General features: G+C 32.2%; 1 protein-coding gene across 1 annotated transcript in view; it reads left to right on the top strand.

The window, feature by feature from the left end:
- The first annotated feature begins 847 nt into the window (after window positions 1-847).
- The window catches only part of LOC118183736 (uncharacterized), a 93,818-nt gene continuing 74,011 nt past the window's right edge, over window positions 848-20,654 (top strand). Inside the window, exons 1-6 of the mRNA XM_035353335.2 lie at window positions 848-1,043; window positions 3,895-4,012; window positions 4,745-4,897; window positions 8,593-8,696; window positions 10,884-11,012; window positions 20,535-20,640. Of these exons, the coding sequence (XP_035209226.1) occupies window positions 1,006-1,043; window positions 3,895-4,012; window positions 4,745-4,897; window positions 8,593-8,696; window positions 10,884-11,012; window positions 20,535-20,640 (648 nt within the window). The 5' untranslated portion in view covers window positions 848-1,005. The remainder of the gene's footprint in view (window positions 1,044-3,894; window positions 4,013-4,744; window positions 4,898-8,592; window positions 8,697-10,883; window positions 11,013-20,534; window positions 20,641-20,654) is intronic.

The raw sequence follows: 20,654 nt of genomic DNA, 5'->3' as shown, positions 1-20,654 counted from the left end.
ACCATTATCTTCGAATCGTTGCCAAAGCCTGAAGATGACACTCTGGGCAATTCCAAATTCGTCTGATACTTCCAGTTGGGTACGCCCACATTCCAGACAGCCGATAATTCTACCACGTAAAAAATCATCCAAATGCGTCCTTTGTGTCATAACTATTCGGTTATTGCACTGAAATGCTTATAAAGCGCCTGCGAACTATTTTACTACTTTGCCTGTATTCCTTATATATCACTCTCTTACACTCTCGTCATTGTGACGTACCATCGGTGTCATCTGGTTACTTCCTGAAATTTGCATATGATTCTTGAAGATGTGTGTAGTGATTTTACAGGTGATATATTTATTTTAGAGTTCGATTTCCGCGTCACTCCGAATTATCCTTAATATATGGACATTAGTGTAAACAGCACATTCACAAATTTTCAGTTGGATAAGCCAACGCTGAGGAATAATAGATTTATGAATTCCAATAATGGAATGTGTTCATGAAAATTTCAATAACGATAAAATCTATTTATTAAGAAGTAGGTTGTTTTCGAATTTGACGTTCTTCTTTCCACTTATTAAATTTCTATTGTAGTTGCTAATTTTAACTAGGATGTCCAATTTATTGTTTCTCAAAGTCGTGTTAAATTTTTTTAATTGCGCTTTGAATTAAACAACGAATTTTTTCCAGTATATTCATTGAAAGAACGAAAGAAATATCAAGTTATTTAGCGTTTTATGTTTCAGTAATGTAGTTCTTCCCTTACTAAAAATAAACACACTTTTAGGTGAGTCTTCCGTTCATTACTTTCTACATTTGCACCTGGTCTTGTTCCTGCTGCTCTGTGATTGGCCGACGCTTCTGTCTGCTTTTAGCGTACTTAAGACTACGCGGGAGCTTTTGTTTTGTTTGGGTTTAGTTTCCTGCAGAAATGTAACTTAACCTATATTTCGGCAGTAAATTGATTGATTTATAATAAAAAGTAATGATCAACATCGGTATTTAACTATACGTAAAGAATGTTACGGCGAAGGGTCAGAAAGGATATAAAATCACGGTTAGTAAAACTTTCTCAATTTATGTCATAATGAAACAGGATGTAAAATACGTAAAGCCAGAAATACAGCTTAGCTATGTACTTAAATTTATTTGTGTATTTGTATAGCATTTATTTTCAAATGCGTTTCAAATTCATTTTTTTCTTTCTCGCAACAATTTATTTTGAACTTTTATATTCGGACTTCGAAAGAAATAAAGTTTAAAAGAGGGTATAATTAATTAATGAGATGTATAATTTAATTCTGTGATGTAAGAAGCGAGTTTGTAAGGTATTTCTGTCACAAATGTAGTGTAGAATAGGTTGTAAATGAATGTTAAAGATGATTTTATAATTACATGCTGAAATTCATAACATGGAAAATGTAGATTTAGTATATGTGCATCATTTGAGATCAGGTCCTGTTAAAAATCACAGTTGTAAATTAGACAGATAAATGATAAGTAGATTGAAATTTTGGAAGTTCAAGTTATAAACTCTGTTACATATGTTATTACATGTTATAATTTGACAAGGTGGCTTGAATTTGTAATTTTTTTTTTCTTTTATGCATTTTTCCTCTTAATTAAAAATATGTGTGTGTATGTCATGAACTGAAGTCAGTTACCATTGTAAAGATCAAATTATTTAGCTTCACAAAAATTACTTGATGTGATTTTAGTGATGATCTATTGTAGAATTTTAACATTCTGTCTGTAAGTATTCTGAATGTAAGTGTGGATTTATTTATTTGTTACATTTATTATACTGATGTTCAAATATTAATTTAGCAGTTAATATTTTTCTTTGATTATCAATAAATAAAGGGCACTCAGCCTTCAATAGTTTTCATTTTTAAGTTTTTATTTTAAAAGTTAACAATTATTAAAAACATGCAAAACAAAAATTAACTGTTAAAACATAGTTATGAAATTAGATGCATTAGAAACATGTCTTAGTTAGTAATTAGTCTTATATTTCTTATACGTTTTGGTACTCTTCTGTTATCGGAACTAGATTCAGAAATGTGTGAATATATGCATGTATGTATGAGTTTATGTATGCAATGTGTATACATGTACATGCATATGTTTGTGTGTGCATACGTATTCATATATGCACATATGCATGCATACTCATAGATGCACATGCACGCGCATACTTACATACATGCATTCCTGAATGAGGTCCCAATAGCAGAAGAGTACCCTTTTTTGAAATAATGTTTATTTTTAAATGAAAAGTTTGAATAATGTGATCCTTATATGAAATGAGGGTAAAAGTGTAGTTTAGGGTACCTCTTGTCGAAACTTGACGACTTTTGGCGGTACGTGGATGCCGATTTTTTGCAATTCTTTGACTCGTTATTTTGGCTTGCGAAGCGGCGGTTTTTGCACCAAAAATCGCCGGCAAAGTAACAAGACAAACAATTGCACAAACTCGGTATCCATGTGCACATCGACTTCACTTAAAAAATACTTAAAAAAACAGTGTCGGAGTGTTTTTTTAATTTTCACTTAAAAAAACACTCCGAATTGCACAAAAATGGCATTGCGCACTCCTTTGACTTTATCCATGTACACGTCGACCTATTTTCACTTAAAAATAATCCCTAAATTGCACAAACTTGCATTGCGCACTCCCTTTACTTTGTCCATGTACACATCGATGTATTTGCACTTAAAAAGTCAAAGGAGCAACAAACTCTACAATATAGGCAAACAAAAAATACATAATCTCAGTAAAATACATTTTAAACCAAACAATAAAATGACATAAAAAAGGTGAAACATGTTATACATTTAAGCGCTATCAAAAGCAAATATTCACTTACCGTGATTTTCGAGTTCGCTTCATACACCCAGAGCCAAGTAAAAATCAAAATAACAATCGTACTCAAATGACTTTTTTCAAACCAGGTACTCTTTCTGATCGAATGCTTCACATATTGACCATTTAAACTGTTCTTCCTACAAACCCATTTAAATTCATCTAAATGGTTTTAACACACCCCACAAAAACACTTACAAAACATCTCATGATTCAAAATTTCCCAGAATCATGCATCCGATTACATCGCAATAGGGTTTCCATAACATTCAACTACTCAGGCTACTATAAATGAAACAACAACTTGGCGATAAATCAAACAACTTCGCCATAATACAAGGGGTACCTTAAAGTCTACTCTACCCGAAATGAGACTGTTTTCTGAGGTTTATATGTAATACTAAACTCAAACTCAACTAATAAAAAAACTACACTCAGTGTCACAACAGCCATTAGTGACCCATGGCTGCAGTGGCCTGATATCTGCTTTCTTCACTGTGGGTGTCGGGATGCATGAGCATGTAGTATGTAATATATCAGATCATCATTTAAATATTGTAAAATAATAAAGAAATTTTAGCTTAGGTAGTTTTTTAAAAAACTTAAATTTGCATTTTTTAATAAACTAATATTGAAAATATGTAAGAAATTTTATAGTTCATGCTCACTTGATATCAAAAAGAAATTTATTGAAAAATTTGAAAATGATTTCTTTGATTTTGTTTTAACCTAAATTGAATCAGAAGATGTAAAAAGGGACTATGTGACGAAATTCAAATTTTACAAGAGAAACAAACAACTATTTCATTCCTGACGAGAATGTCCCCCTCCCCCTTCCCCCCAATCCTGAATTACATGGATACAAGTCACGTTGATCTCAGTTTTTTGTTGATGACTTCTGACATTCTTGTGAGGAATGGAATAATTTTTTGTTTGCTTCTGTAAAATTTGATTTTTGTCACATAACTTCTTTTTAGATGTTTTAATTCAATTATAGTTAATCATTTTATATTTTTAGAATTCATTTTTCTTTCTTCCATAGCTCACGATCTGTCTCCTATTCATCATCAGAATATGATGAAAGTGATTTTGGTTCATCAGCTCCTGTTTTAAGAGTTCGCAATAAAATAATTAATCGAGGAAGATGGTTGAAAGAAGAGGTATAAATTTATGCGTTGATAATATTTTTCAAATATTTTAATTTATTAAGTCCTGTATATTTTTTTAACTAAAAAATATATTTCAGGGTGCCCCTTGATGAAAATTGGCAATTTTTTGCCGCCATTTTTGTTTATGTCTAATTTTCTCCCCTGGTAATATGGCATCTAAAACATAATTTAAAAATATATATATAATCTCAATAAACTGCATTTTAAATTAAACAAGGAAATAACATAAAAATGGAAATACATGTTATCTAATCTACGCAGTACAAAAAGGAAATATCGACTTATTTAAAATTTTCTGTTCTTTTTATATGTGTAGCTAACAGAATTCCTTAACGGCATCCCAAAACTGTCTAAAATTATTAACTGTCTAAAAATTAAATTAAATTATCTAAAATAAAATTCTGAACTAGAATCTTTGAACTGCTGTCACCACATAAATTCACAAACAAAAAATTAAATTTTAATTCAGTCTTAATCATTTTAGTATTAGCTTCATACACCCACATCCACATAAAAATCAAAATCTCAAAAATAAAATGACTGTCCTCAAACTATGATCCCTTTCTAATGGAACACTTTATAGATTTATAGACAGATTTGAAGTATTTGCCATAATTAATCGACCTAACCTAACAAGTAACTGTAAGATATGCAGAATATTGAGTTTTTTACTGCTGTTTAAAATATGTATAGGGATGTCAACATTTGTTTCTATTGTTACAGGATGAAAGATTGAAATTCTATGTGGAAACATATGGAGAAAGCCAGTGGGAGGCTATATCCAGGATGTTTCCTGATCGAAGTGATGTGCAGTGCCAACAGCGATGGTACAAAGTGATCAACCCTGAATTAGTGAAAGGCCCATGGACTAAAGAAGTAATTTGCATGTACCTCTTTCTCTACATGTCTGTAAATTTGCACATACTCTCAGGCTCTTACTTTTACTTTCTATATTTATTTTATAATTTAAATTATATTTATTTGTACTCTTGCTTGCATTAAAGCAGCTTTAAGGTAATTTTTGCCATATTTTAGTCAAGTGTGTATTTTAACATAAAATACAGCTTATTGATTTATATGAATTGTAGAATGTATGATGCAGAAGAGATTTTATTAAAAAAAATGTATTTGAATATTGCTATCTGTAAAATGTTAGCTTTATGTGTAGTGTTTCTTAAAGCCTGTAATTAATAATAACTAAGATATTACAATATTTTACACTTATTTTGTTGAAGAACATTATATGTGAAATGAAAATAATAGAGCTGAAGGAATCATGCAGTACTAAATCCAAGTGGCAGGACATTTCCATCATCGGTCCTACAACTAAAAGGTACTGGGTTTTCTGGGATTCAATCTACTTTTGAAATGGAGTCTTATATTGACTATGTGAAAGTGACAATGAGTGTTGGGAATGGCATCACTATGCCAGCGAATCAAAGGCTAGAGAGACTGATGTCATGGGACGCCAGAGAAAAAAGAATAGTTGCGGTTTAGATAGCTAAGGACGATGTTTGCATGATGTGGTTAGATAGATATTGTAGCCAGATAAATATTTTTTATTCTTTTAACTTGTCTTTATGTGTAAATAAACCTTTTTGCTTAAGTTTAAATGAAGTTCTCCATTTATGATAAGATAGCTGTTAATTCATCAGGTAGATGACTTATGAATCCCTTCTGAGCTAGCCATTGTTCGAATGTAACGCATTACGTAACATAATAATGGGATTAGTAAGAGATGTGACTGCTGTTTCTTCGAAATTAAATAGCTGATGTTTTGAAGGAAATAGCTGATGTTCAGCAAGAATCAGTGTTGAGAAGTGGTGCCGATCTTGTGATGCTTGTGCAGCCAAGGAAAGGACTGAAGGGATGTAGCTGGGGACAGCTGTAGTGATACAACGTAGGTGTGCCTTTTGAGCGAATCGGCCTCAACATACTTAGACCTTTGCCGTTGACAACAAATACATCCTCGTTGTCATGGATTATTTTACGAACTGACCTAAGCATACCCAATTCCAGATCAAGAGGCTGTCAGGACAGCTGAAGTTCTATAACAGAACTGGGTGTCTTGGTTTGGGACTCTTCTCCAGATTCATTCCAACCTAGGCAAGGACTTTACTTCGGCTGTGTTTAAGGGACTCTAAGACTTATTGGAAACCAAGCAAATGCAGATGACCCCTGTTACATCCGCACTCTGATGGCATGGTGGAAAGATTTAACCATACAATCATGAACCACCGCTCGTTCATTGTTTCCAAGAATCAAGAAGACTGAGATTGCAAGCTGTCCATGTTCCTGCTTGCTTACCGTAGTTTCGTCCATGAGAGCACTGGCTATTCTCTTTCCCAGATGCTTTTCGGTCGCGATCTCAGTCTGCCAAGTGACCCGCTCTTCAGCCACTCTCCAGATGCACATTTCTCACCTGAGGAGTACGTGTAAAACCACTATATCCGGTTGAAAATTGTATGCAGGTTTGCCTGGGAGTGGATCAACATCTAGACTACTATCTATACTCCTATACTATGGCCATAGTACATAGTGGTTCTCATAAAGATATTGATAATCCTTATAGATTAATTTTCCTAAATAATTTGTGTATGTAACTTGTACTTAGTTATTTGCGAATAGTGTAAATATTTGTTTCTTTTACTTAATTTATTAGCCCAGAAGGGCTATTAATTTCATTTTGGCATTTTACATATGTTTACTATAAAAGTCTGAATCACTTTTCAAATTGTTGCCACCAAATATTAGAGCCTTGCATTATATTTAAAAAAATTAAATAATGAAGAGTCTGCATAAATGTACATATGTTTCTTGCATTGTGAAAAAACAGTGGTAGCTAAAGACATCAAATTTTGAATAACTCCTCCACTCGAATATGGGCATCTGGAAGCCCAAATTGGGTATTTATTTTATCAACTATTTCATATTTTGTAAAACCTTTTTTTTTTTTAATTTGACTGATTTTTTATTAACAAAATTAATGATTTCAAAGTGTACCATTAACATCACGTGCATCTTCAAGCACGGATATTTTATACATGAGGTTTCTTTACATTTCTTACAGGTATTATGTTGGTAGCATAGCAACGCAAAGACGTTACAGTGTCTAACACTATTTTGCATCGAATGACTTTGAATGTCTGTATTAATTTTCATATCACGTTTTGAATCGCTCTGTGAAAGAAATGCCCGTTTAGATGCAATATGAAATCTGAAAGGCTTCAGATTTTTTTGTTTGCTTTGTTTGATTGCCTTTTTGATTGCTTTATTTGTTTGTACTGAATTTGGCTTCTGACCAAGTATTGTACTGCCCGAGACATGCAGTCCTTGGGAGGGAGCAGTGCTGCAAAATGCCCAGCCGCTGTGAGATAATTGGGGTTAGCATTGCCAGAAAAAGGCAGTGAAAGGCAGGACTGCTAGATTTGGCTCTAAATTGCCATTTAGCGATATTTACGACAAAATTGGTGATATGCTGTATATGATGCGAGAACATTCTAGAATACATTCTTCGCAGTTTTCTCATTAATATTCTCAAAGGTATCAAGCTATATATATGTACCCTGCCTGTGTGGGGAGAAAGTAGTGACTTTAGTTTAGAGGTTAGCATGAGAGCAATCGATTGAGTAGTGTTTGCGTGTTTGTTGTAGTTTTTTGATGACTTTAATATGTTTTTAGAACTGTCCTGTTAATAATGCTTATTGGCGAATAAAACATGTTTTCATTCTTCATCAAGCTTTACCATCAATTACTTCGAATCCAGGAACCCATAGAACGCAATAATATTGAAGTTATGAATCATCAGATGTTACAAAAATGCAGTTCTTTCTTTTAAATTTTAGATTCCAATTATTTAGTATTATTATAATCATATTACTTGTCTCTATAAGCAATTTCTTTAGACACTGTTTTTTTAATTATAGAATAGTACATACATTAATTATTTGAAAAAATTAAATTCATAGAATACATATATTTATTGTGCATTTGACATTTATTTTATTAAAAAAAAGTAATTAAGAAAAATTTCAATTATATTATTCATTGTCTAACCTAGTCATAAATATGAGAAATTTAATCCTTCAATTCATTTCATGAAAAAAGAAATTACAGTGGTTTTCTTTTCTTTCTTTTCCTGATTTAATTTAAAATTTGGATGGACAAGAACGAGCTGAGCTCGTATTCCAGTTACATACTGCAGTGGGCACAAGTAAACTAACTAGCATTATAAATTTATATCCGACTGATATTGCATGTATTTGGGAAGAAAGAAGTGCTTAATCTTGCAACTGCTAAAGATTTAAAATATTTACCCGGGTTTTATGGAATTTATTCTGTAAGAGAGATCTGCAGATTTAAAAAAAAAGTGCCTGTATAATGCAATCATACATTTATTACTAGTTTTACATGTTATCTATTTACATGTACATAGAAATGTTTCTTTCTTTTTTTTTTTTTTGTTTGTTTGTTTAATTTATTCAGTATCTGAATGTGTCATCTACAATGATTTATTTCATGAATTTTTTAATAAATAATATTTTTATTAATAGTTAATTTTGTGCTAATAGGAAGATGAAAAAGTTATTGAATTGGTGAAAAAATATGGTCCTAAAAAATGGACAATTATCGCTAAACATCTGAAAGGGAGAATTGGGAAGCAGTGTCGTGAAAGGTATGATTGCATTTCAGCTAATTATAGTTTCTAGAATATTTAATAATGTAGTATATGGATATTTCAATGTTTTATGAAGTCTCAACATTTTATGGAGTGGAACATTAATACATTTGTATTACAAATGATATATTTCCCCCTTGCATTTGTGCAATTTGATTAACACATGACCTTACTTTCATTTTGTTAGCTGTAGGTAATTGAGTTGTCTACTTATAACACATGAAACATTTTTATGCATTTCTGATGCACTTGGATTTTTGAAACGCTAAATTAGAAATTAATCTTGAGACTTACTTTTTATTTAACATTATTTTTTCAAATTATGTGTGGGATTGCAGAATTCATTTTGAAGTTGAGCAGTGAATTAACAATGGAAGCTTTAATCTGAATCTTTAGTTTAAAAATATTAGCTTAATAAGTATATAGGGAGATACTATTTGTTAATCATAAATTTAAAAATAATATGGAGGGATAATATTTGCTGTGAATGACAAATTCTAAAAGTGCTTAAATCTTATTTCTGTAACCAAATAATTGAAAAAAGTTAATTTATCTTTTATCAAGTTTTTTAAACTTGTATCATAATTATGTATTTATTTGACTATTTCTATCATGACTAAGCTAAAAGTACCATTGATAAAGTAACACATGCCATCATCTGGCCCATCAGCGGCCAAGCAGTAAATACGCTGAACATTGGTGGTTCAGTCCGAGATTCAAGTCCCACGAACGGGCTGGCTGCATGGGCATTTTTGTGGTTTTCCCCATGTGTGACGTGTATACAAGCCAGTTTCCCTCAGAAAGTCCTCCAAAGGCATCCCTCCCTTTAGGCAGATAGCCCTCAGGTTCTTTGCAATAATTAAAATGATCCAATCCAATCCTGCCTTTATCTATAATCGGGCAACCTTTCCATTGTTGCCATTAAGAATGATTAGAAATACAGTGAAAAACAGATTGTATATATATATATTGTATTGATGAGAAATACAATAAATAATATTTCCTTTAATTAGTGAAAAAGTATTTTTATTTAACTAAGACTGGGGAGTTTGGAAAGCTTCCACTTAAAAGGACAGGTAATCTAAATGCATTTCTGCCCCCTTTTATTTTCCCTGTAAAGAGAAACTACTGCTGTTTTGAAACCTCTTCTTTAGGGATTGCCTTTGTTAATTTTCAAATAAGAGACTAGGGAATAATACAAGGGAAGCTTTTCTCTTTTCTGCCATGTCTTTTCCTTAAACTAGAGAAACATACAATGGCGAGATTTCGGAGTTAAGTAATTTTCGAATGGTGGAATATTAACTTTTAATACTGTGTTATAATGAAAATACACCTTAGCAGCAAATATCTCCTAGGTACATCTAAAATTAGTATATAGTCTGAAAAAGGGGGAATAATCTGAAAGTATGGTTGCAGTGGTTGTAAAGGCAATTATTACTAGGCATAAGGAGCCAAACCAAGATGGTGACACTTGATGCTAAAGGAAACACACGAAAACAAAAAAGCGCCAAGTGTACGGCTTTAATGTGAAAGTTTAAGAATATAATTTTTATTTTTGGGATTTTTGATGTTTAAAATTGTAGTTTTTTGAAGGGCGGGGTAAGGCAGAATAAAGTTAAATTTTTTTCATCTTTCTTATTTATAGTGATTTTAATGATTTTCATATTCGCATTTTTATAAACATAAACTAAGGATAATAAAAACATTTAAGCAAATTACATGTAAAGAAGCTGAGGTGATATTAATAATTTAAAAAAAAGTTATTTTCCATCTCTCTTATATCAGCTGTGCAGCGCACAAGAGTAGATTTTGTAAGCAATCATTAGAAATATGATTTTTTCCCTCTCAGTATGAAATTTTTATTTGTGAAACAGGCTTTTTATCCAGATTGTTTGGTTTCAGTGTCTAATAAGTACTGAGGAAATAGGGATTATTTTTATTACTGCTTTTATCATGTTTCAGATCTGATCTGAAAATACTGTATGTGAAAATTCATCTCTTTCCCTTCCCCCTCTTAAAAATTTCTAACTAAAAAAATGTTAAGAATTGAATGAATTAATGCATTTAATGTAAATCAATTAAATAAATAAATAAATATATTTTTAAAAATTTTGTTCAGGATAATATTGTTTTTCTGCATTTGTGTTTTTTGGAAAGTTCAAATAGTACATTTTCCCCTCTCAGATGGCATAACCATTTAAATCCAGAGATAAAGAAAACTGCATGGACAGTAGAAGAAGAGCAACAAATATGTCATTATCACAGTCTTTGGGGAAACCAGTGGTCTAAGATAGCAAAGCAGCTACCAGGAAGGTAGAGAATAAGTATCTGTCTATAAATGAATGTGTATTTTATGAAATAATGCTAATATAAATTTTGGATGTTGTATATTAGATATTGGTTATTTTTAATACTTTAAAACAAAAAGAGAATTACTGAATTAAATAAAAAATAACAAATATTGAGAAGCAATGTATATTTCAACAGGGTTCGTAGCGGTCCTTATAAGTCCTTATATTTGAAAATAAAATATAAAGGCCCTTATAGGTGCTTACTTTTTCTTTAAAGCCCTTATTTTTTTTTGTTTTTAGTGCTTATTTTTTGCTTTTAGTGCTTTTTTTTTTTTTTTTTTTAATGAACCTGCTATTTTTCCCTGTACCAAAGCCGAAACTAAATAAACAACTTTTCTTCCTAATATGGAATGCCAGATGGTGAATCATACTCGCTGAAATAGCTTTCCCCCCTTTCTCTGCATTAACATAACCATTGGTGTGCAGGAAGAGTACAGACAGGTGCCTGTCGTTCTATTGGTCAAAGAATTGCGAAAGCTGTAGAAAATTCCGCTACATTCAGCATTCTTTTCCTTCCATCCAAATACTACACACGTTTGAATTTCTATCAAGATCTTAAAAATTTGCATTCTCGTTTCGCTTGGTCAGTTCATATTCGTGTTTATTATGATCTTTATGCTTATATTATGAGTATATATATATGAATGTTTATAATAACATAGTTGCAGTAACTGCTGAAGTATAGTAAACTTCCAAAAATGGTTGTGTTTTAACACAGATTAGCTTTCTAAGGAATGATATTCGGAATGGCTTAAATAAAGGGAAAGTAATGAAATAGTCAAAATAATTTCATTTTTTTGGCCAATATATTATACAGTACGAAGGTTGGGAGGTCTCCTCTTTCTCCGCAAAATCTTGAATATTGAAACTGTTACAGTTCCGCCCCCCCTTTTTTTTTTTTGGTCACTTTCCAATCTGAATTGAATAGGACTAAAAGTTCTGCGGTCTACCAACTGAAGCGAAGAATGATTGTATTCCGGAAATTTAACGCCATCTGTTGAAAATTAGAATGAAAAACACCCCAGTTATTTAGTTCTTTATTCTTCCAATACCGCCAGTTGTTGATTCCGATTGCGTAATATCACTTAGGGAAGAATTACGGCGCACATATTGCGCAATTACGTTTGCGATATTTTGCAGAGATAATTAATTTTAATGTTCAATCCGAGATTTGTTTATGAACACTTAAAATAGTTTTACTAAGCTTGCTAAGCAGAATATGTTTTAGTTCCGTTGGTTTATTTTTATATGATGCACATATTGAAATGTCAAAAGCATTTATTTAGCGGAAAAATCTAAAGAGCGGCTACAGTCTACCCTCCGCTCCTTCAGTTTTACTCGACTGCCCGAATATTCGCCAGTTTCCAAGTATGCGGGTTAGTTTTAAATTGGTTAATTTAAGCCAAGTATGCGGGTTAGTTAAGTTAAAGATGACTGCAGGAAGCAAATTTCTATCTTCTGATTTCAGAAATGTTCCTCTTTTTTACTTAAATTACTTTGCTTGCAATATCTTTTAAGAGAAAACTGATATAGAATGAAAATTTAGGAAATGTTCAGAATTTAGATTTAAATTATTTAAATATCAATATGAGTGGAAAATAAATTGTATTTATTATTAGGTTCCAAGCGAATACAATAAATATGCCTTATTATTATTTATTTTCTCTATTTTGAACTGAAATTTCATCATTAAATCTTGTAATATAGTTTAGTTCTTCATAGTTTTTTTTTCTCTCATTGTAAACTAGTTCTTTAAATTGAACTATTATTTAAAATTAAAAACAAAAAAGTATTTATTTTTCATGGTTGAGGTAATGCTTATTCTCTCTTAATAAGTACTTCATTTCTCATATTTTAAATTACAAGTCTAATTTTTAAGGTTATGAAGTTGTGTATGATGTAATTAGACAGGTGCTTATTTTTTTTCTTAAAATGTGCTTGAAAAGTGCTTATAGGTGCTTATTTTTTTAACTAAAATGTGGCTATGAACCCTGCTCAAATTCTAAATTAATTTTCTCAGTCAGTTAATGCACTTTATTTTTTTCCCTTTGCTCTGAATTTTTATATATAACAGTGTTTACCTTCTCAGAAAAATAAATTTAGCATACTTTGGTACTCTTTTTTTTTATGCTAGTTTCAGTGAATACTTTTATGAGCTATTACTTTCACTTTAATGAAGTTTCAGTAGGAAAGTATGCATATGGAATCTTAAATGAAGATCCAAAGTTGGAGAAATGCTGGGAGAAAAATAAATAAAAGGAAGGCCAGGCCTCGTAAAGGAAATAAAGTCTTGCTAGCGATGAACGGAATTTTTCCTCACTTAACTAGGATTGAAAGCAGGCAAAAGTGCATCGTATTGTGGACCTCATAGAGAGCTGAAAAAATTCTTTGACCAATCAGGAATGTGAGCAGTTGTCAGCTGATGACTGTAAAATTAAAGATGTAGGAGAGAGCTGAAAAAATTCATCAATCAGCAAAAATCATGAGACTAGAGTAAATTAATTTGAATAAAGCGATGGCCTGCTTTCGTAATTTTTACAGGTCAAGTCTTAGTGCAAAAAAAATTAAAAAGGGAGAAACGCTTTTGAGGAAGTTGTTAGTAAAAGACTTGAGGTTGTTGTAGTATGTAACAAAAGGTCCCTATTTGAAAATGGTCAGCATAATGTACGAGATCGTTATTTTTGTCTTTGATGAAGAAATTTGTATTCAGTCTGTGGATGGGGGTCTGTTATGGGATCAATTATTAGGTCTCAGTGAAAAATTTCATTCCTAATTAACCAAAGGGTCTCAGCAATTTTTCAAAACACCTTTCTCAGTGCAGCTTACTGAAATCAGTTTTTGTGGCAGCACTTCAGGCAAGCGAGACATAGTTGCGAATGGGCTGGATGATCGCAGTATAAATGCTGTTTTTGATGGAAGTGCTTGATCTTGGAAGCCTTCCCAGTGTTTTGCTGATAGAATTAGTGATCTGAGCATTTCAGGTGAGAATGCCACTGAAGTGAACTTGCAGATAGTTTGCACTGGTGATTCGGGGAATTTTTTCATTAAAGAAAGTGAAATCTTGTTTGATGCCTCTTCTCTTATGTCTGCAGATGAGTCAGGATTTTTTATTATGAGTTAAGATTTTTTATTATTAATTCCTCCAGTTTGAGTACTAGTCTTCTGTCTTGTGTATTCTGTTCTGGAGCCTGGCTGTAGCACGGTTGGGGTTCACTGATTTTGAGAGGATGACTGTATCATGCATATAACAAGTGGTGAAGGAATTTTTATCATCATTGAAGGCGGAAAAATCCATAACAATGACAGAGTTACAAGATCTGGCCTACTACCCTGTAGCTTCAATCTCTGTATTGGAGTAGAAACTGCCTTGCTTGGCCTTGCTTGACACTGAAGGCATATGGTGGCTTAGAAAAGAGTTAATTAGTGGTACTATTTCTTCACTGATGCCCACGTTAATAAGCTTATATATAAGGCACTTATGCCTGACACAGTCAAAGGCTTTTGCCACATCTAGCATAAGGAAAACTACAAGCTGATGATGTGGATGGTAGTGCTGACAAATTCAATGATGTGGATAAACTGCATTCAGCATTCCTTTTCTAAATCCAAACTGCTTAGGCAGTGTATTGAAAATTGGGTCTAGTTTATTAAAATGATTTTTCAAAGATATTTCTAAGAGAAGGCAATAAGATAATTGCTTGAAGTTTTCTACTTTGCAATTGTTTTTGCCAGGTTCACAAATAAGAATAACCATAATGTTTTTGCATGCTGCAGGGAAATAATTTAAATTAGACAAGTGTTGAATATGCTGTAGACTTTTGTGATTTCTTGAAAGTTTTAAAATTATCTTGCTTGAAGCATCATCTCTTCCCCGGGGCCTTGGTTCTTCAACGTATTAGCTATTTTCTTGATTTCCGAAGGGATTGTGAACTGAACATTTTCACTGCAAGGTTGGAGCAGCCAATTTTCAACAGTATTATGTACATATTAGGTGAAAATATTGTTGCTTAGGCTAGAATTGTTGCTTGAAGTACAGATGTTGTTTGCTTTGTCTCCGTCCATGTAAACAAACCCAGAGTTAGTGTTGATTGATTTATTGCTGGTTTTGTTGCCTTTTAAATTTCAAATAAAAGTTCAGAGAGCATCATCTTCTGAGGAACTTTACCTGTATTCGCTGATCAAAACTTTTAATCTCTTTGTTCATTCTGTTGATTTCTGATTTGACAGAGGGAGCATGCGAGTACATGAAAATTTTTTGATAAGCAGCTAATAGAGGAATAGAGGTTAGTGATCATTTCCATTGAGAGAGGAATATTTGTAGAATAGATAAAATGTGTAAAATGTCAGGATTGTGCCTGAGATGAAGTGATTTGAAAGTGTTTTCATCTGGAGGATGGAGTTAAAATGAGTGATTAAAGGAGATACTGTAAAAGATGTCTCCATTCCTGTTAGATATGCGACAACCCCAACTAATATGTTTTACATACAAGTCACGACATAGCATAGTATGGAGAATGTTTTCCAAAAGATTGAGAATTTATGCTTCCTGCAGCTTCTAATCTGGAGGATTGTAGAGTTAAGGCTATTTCTTGACTGATATTATTTAAAGCTGAACTTACGAAAATTGTCACTGCACTTCTGCTGTGTTTTACTTTTACTGTCGCTATCCATACAAAAACTCTTATAATTCAAAATGTTCATTGAATAGTATGAGGTAGCTAGCATGACTTTTGTAATAAGAACAACATCTATGTTATTTGTGTAAAGAAAGGCTCTTTAATTTTGGATTAAAGGTTCTACATGTTTCAATTAAGAAAATCAATTCCCCCCCTCCTGTTAACTGGCTTACTCTCCATCACTGCAGGTTTGGTTGATTTCCTTGGTTGGTTTGGTTGGAGGGATTGGTGCTCGCAAATTAAAAATTTTCCAGGTGCAGTCATTTGGAAGGATGGTTTCCTTGCTTTCACAGGACCTGGTGTTCATCACATCACTTTCCAGAGTTACGTTGTTTTTTGGGGTGCAGTTTTGAATTCTAAGATTAAATCTTTAATGGAGTCTTATTGTAATGAGATCCCATTGCAATCGTCATTGAAGCTAAAGCATTTTGCCACAGGAACATTATACTCATGGATTGGGCTCAATGGTTTCTTGTTGCTTAGTCTGTTCTCATCAACATTAATCGGAATGTTGACGAAAACATTTTTAGTATCAAAGAGCGCTTTCCATAGCCAGGAAATCACCAATTTTATGTTTACAGGGTTGCCACGCTACCGGGAAAACTGGAAAAAGTCAGGGAATTCGGAAATTGACCAAAAAATTCAGGGAAAAGTCAGGGAATTTAAGTGTTTTAGTCAAAATCTGGAAAAGTCAGGGAATTTCATACAACGATCCCGCCGAAAAAGGCGAGTTTTGCGCCGACGTCGGAAGAGATCACTTTTTTGGCGAATTGTGTATCACGTGAGTGTCATTCGGGCAGCTGGCATAGAGCCAATTTTCGCAGCTCCAATTTGATTGTCTTTTTAGAAAGGCAAGCAAGTTTCCTGCAACTTTTGGTTTCCAGTAAAAAACGATTTCTCGAGAATCGCGTGTGCAGTGCATGAACTAAAGAAAGTACCTGTTCTCGTATAAAACAAAATAGGTTTAATCCTAGTATACGGTACCATGAAGGTTAGAATTAAAAAAATATGTATTGTAAAGAAGGAAAACCTCTCTGCAACAGACGTGGCCCGGTTCCATCATAGCGGGAAACAACTGTGCATGTGCGATATATCTGTCGCCAAAGCTCGAAACCGGTGTCGAAGTTCGAAGGTCACGTTATCAAGAATTCATAAAATGAATATCTTTTAAAATATCTTTAAACTCTAAAGGAAAAGAAAATATTTTTTGGCGCAAGTAAATTAATTCATGAATTAGTTATTTTGACGGGGGGGGGGGAATAAATCTACGAAAATCTGTTTTTAAAACTATTGCGAAAAATCCAAGAAAAAACGTTCTTTGATAAAGCGTTTCTTCTTGGATTTTTCGCAATAATTTAAAAACAGATTTTCATAGTTTTCTTTTTTGTCAAAGAACGTTTCTTCTTAACACGTGTTTCTCAATTTCCTGTACACATCGCGGAGAGGGAAATTCTGGCTGTTCCGTCGTCAAATCCCTTGGCAAATTTTCCCTCCGCTTTTTACATAGACATTCTTTAGTCAGAATAATCTCCATGTATGGTACAGCGGGATTTGGCGACATGATGATGAGCAGTAAACGGGTCATTTTGTTCTTGGCGACAATTTTCAAAATCATGCGAAGGCCGTATCGTATACTAGGATTTTACCGCAAAATCTTTTTTTCCTTTTTTTTTTTAATAAATACCTTGTCATTTTGCAGTAAAATAAAAAAAATAGTAATCAATCATCTAGGATAACCATATACAGTGTCTCACAAAAGTGATGGGACACTTGTGCTTTACAAAAGGAAACTGTAATAAAGTAACAATTATTACATAACATAAATTTTCTCAAAATATTAAAATAATAATTTAATAAAAATACAATTGTTTAGAACGGAGCAAAAAATGGCTCACATAAGTGATGAGACACCATTAGATACTACTACGTACTACAATAAAAATATTTTTTTGGGTTTTTATTTTTACTCAGAAGCAATTAGCAATACTTTATAAAATCGTCTGCAGTCTTTCTCTCCAGTTTGTTTTGGAATTTTTGTGTTTTTTAGCTCTGTGCAGCCATGAATGCTAAACGAAAAGAAACTTTGCCTGAAATTCGAAAATTAGTTATTAATTTGCATATTGATCGTGAAAAATCTATTAGAGAAACTGCTGAAACAGTTAACATGAGTCATTCAACAGTTTTTAATATCATTAAACGATATAAAAAGAATCATATGATTCAAGATAAAAGAAGACCTGGCCGACCATCAAAGCTATCCAATGGAATAAAGCGAATTATTGTTCAAAATATTAAAAAAAATCCAAGAATGAGTGCCCCTAAAGTTGCTGCTGATTTACAAGCATTATATGGAGTAATTGTTAATCCTGAGACTATTAGAAGAGTAATTCGATCTGCTGGATATCACGGTAGAGCAGCCAGGAAAAAATTCTTCGTAAGTGAAAAGAATAGAAAACTCAGACAGGCTTTCGCAAAATCCAACATAAATAAGAACTCTGATTACTGGAATGAAGTTATATTTGTTGATGAGAGTAAATTTAATATATTTGGTTCTGACGGTAGAATCTTGGTGTAGGGAAAACCCAGGAAAGAATTTCGCAAACAGAACTTGGTGCCAACAGTAAAACATGGTGGAGGAGGAGTTATGGTATGGGAGTGTATGTCGTCCGCTGGAGTTGGTAATCTTGTTTTTATTGACAGTATAATGGATCAGTACAAGTATATTGACATTTTAAATCAAAATTTGAAATCTTCAGCATGAAAATTGAACCTTCATAACGATTTTAAATTCTACCAGGACAATGACCCCAAGCACGTTAGACTCTGGCTGTTGTATAACTGTCCTGAAATAATAAAAAAACCACTACAATCTCCAGACTTAAATCCTATACAGAATATTTGGCAAGAATTGGAATCAAGAATTCGCAAACACACCATTTCTTCAAAACAACAATTAAAATCATTGCTTCAAGAAGAATAGGGTAAAATCACTCCAGAAATCACAAAAAAATTAGTCGAATCCATCCCAAGAAGATTAAATCACGTTTTTAAAGTAAAAGGAAATCCAACAAAATATTAAAACATTTTAAGAAGTAAAATTTTTGGATAAATATTTGATGGAAAAGTAAGTGTCCCATCACTTATGTGAGCCATTTTTTGCTCCGTTCTGAACAATTGTATTTTTATTAAATTACTATTTTAATATTTTGAGAAAATGTATATTAGGTAATAATTGTTACTAAATTTAGGTATGAAACACACCCACAAAACATTTTTACATGTTTTTTTAATTTATTTTACTACAGTTTCCTTTCGTAAAGCACAAATGTCCCATCACTTTTGTGAGACACTGTATAACTATATTCGTTAAAATATCGTTGATTATTCTAATTAAATTTTTAAGTAATTTCTTTATTTTTATGTTATTCATATCATTTAATGTTGCTTCTTCTCTCTAAATTTATTTATCATTAGTAAATAATATTTCCAAATTTCAGGAAATTTTCTCTGGCATAATCCTCAAATTAATTCTAGCAGTATGATGACATCACGAAATTTAATGCACATATTTTTTCCTTTTGTATGCTGCGAAATAAATATAAAATACATCAATTTAGTAAAAAAATATCATTAAATAGATTTCTTTCTTTCGTTTAGCTGCAGAATGTCTGCAAAAAAAGCCTTATTTTATTCCAGATTGGGCAGATTCAAATTTCAGTCTTCAGTGGAGAAAACAACTCCTATTATAATTATATTTGTGTTTTCAAGTGTTAAGGTGCCTTTTAAGAATACACCTCACACAAATTAAATTTACCTAAAATCTAAGCTAACTTTTAGCATTGCGTTGTGATTTATAAGAACCGGATTAGCCTCGTGTTGAACTGGGGATGATCATGAGTAATAATTAAATAAAACGTACAGTTGTTATCCAATGTATATATCTTAAATTTTATTAAGTTTTTTAAGCAGAAAAGTAAACAAAATTATCAAACAAAGTGTACTAAGAATAATTAAGAATAAATGTCCTCTGGGATTTATTGAATAATTAAGTGAATTTGCTACATAATACAAGTAATACCATAATTAATTTACCTCTTAGCATAGCCAACATACATTACGCGGATAGACTGGAATTTTCTCAAAACATACCTGGAAAACCTGGAAAAGTCAGGGAATTTCAATCTCCTCTTTGAGTGGCAACCCTGTGTTTACTGCCGGGAATGGAAATCGAGGTTGTTTTGTCCGTTTCTTCGGGTTAAGAATTTGATGAATGCAGGCAAAAAAACTGAAAAGCAAGTCAAGCTTAGTAGTCTCCTTGTTGACAAGGAGTCATTGGTTATCTTCTGTAGCTTCCAACATTGAGATTGGGATGCTGATGAAGTCAAGTAATTTTTTAATAATTTTGCCAGTTTTCTTAACTTGAGATAAAATCCAAATTCCAAAATAAAATCCAAATGCCATTTTGTGCACCTAGGCAAAGTTTATACAGAGACCATTTTACGGTTTAAAAAGCCAAATTCATTGAGCTGATGAATTTTAAATATTAAATGTTCTAAATCTCACAGATGTTCTATTAACAGCTTTTAAGTAAAATTCAGTATTTATGTCTTTAGTAGAAATTTCTAATAGCATGCTGCAAATATTTAATTGCACTTTGGAAATTTATACATATAACTCAAAAACGTCTTTAGAAAATTGTACAATAACAATAATTCGTTTTAAAATAAAACTTGAATTCAGCAACACTGAGTGTACACATGCTTAATCTGTTTATATACGATTCATAATTTTTTTTTTTTTAATTTCAGAACGGATAATGCTATAAAAAATCACTGGAATTCTACACTGAAAAAGAAATTTGGAGTATCTCAAGAGTCACGCTATTCAAGTTCGTCTTCATTTGGTAAAGCAAAGGTAAGCAATAAAAT

This window comes from Stegodyphus dumicola, chromosome 2 (assembly GCF_044657685.1).
Source record: "Stegodyphus dumicola isolate Sdum_Otavi_A_Nest chromosome 2, ASM4465768v1".
Classification (NCBI taxonomy): domain Eukaryota; kingdom Metazoa; phylum Arthropoda; class Arachnida; order Araneae; family Eresidae; genus Stegodyphus; species Stegodyphus dumicola.
Note: the sequence above shows the minus strand (reverse complement) of the source record. Positions and strands in the feature narration are given on the sequence as shown.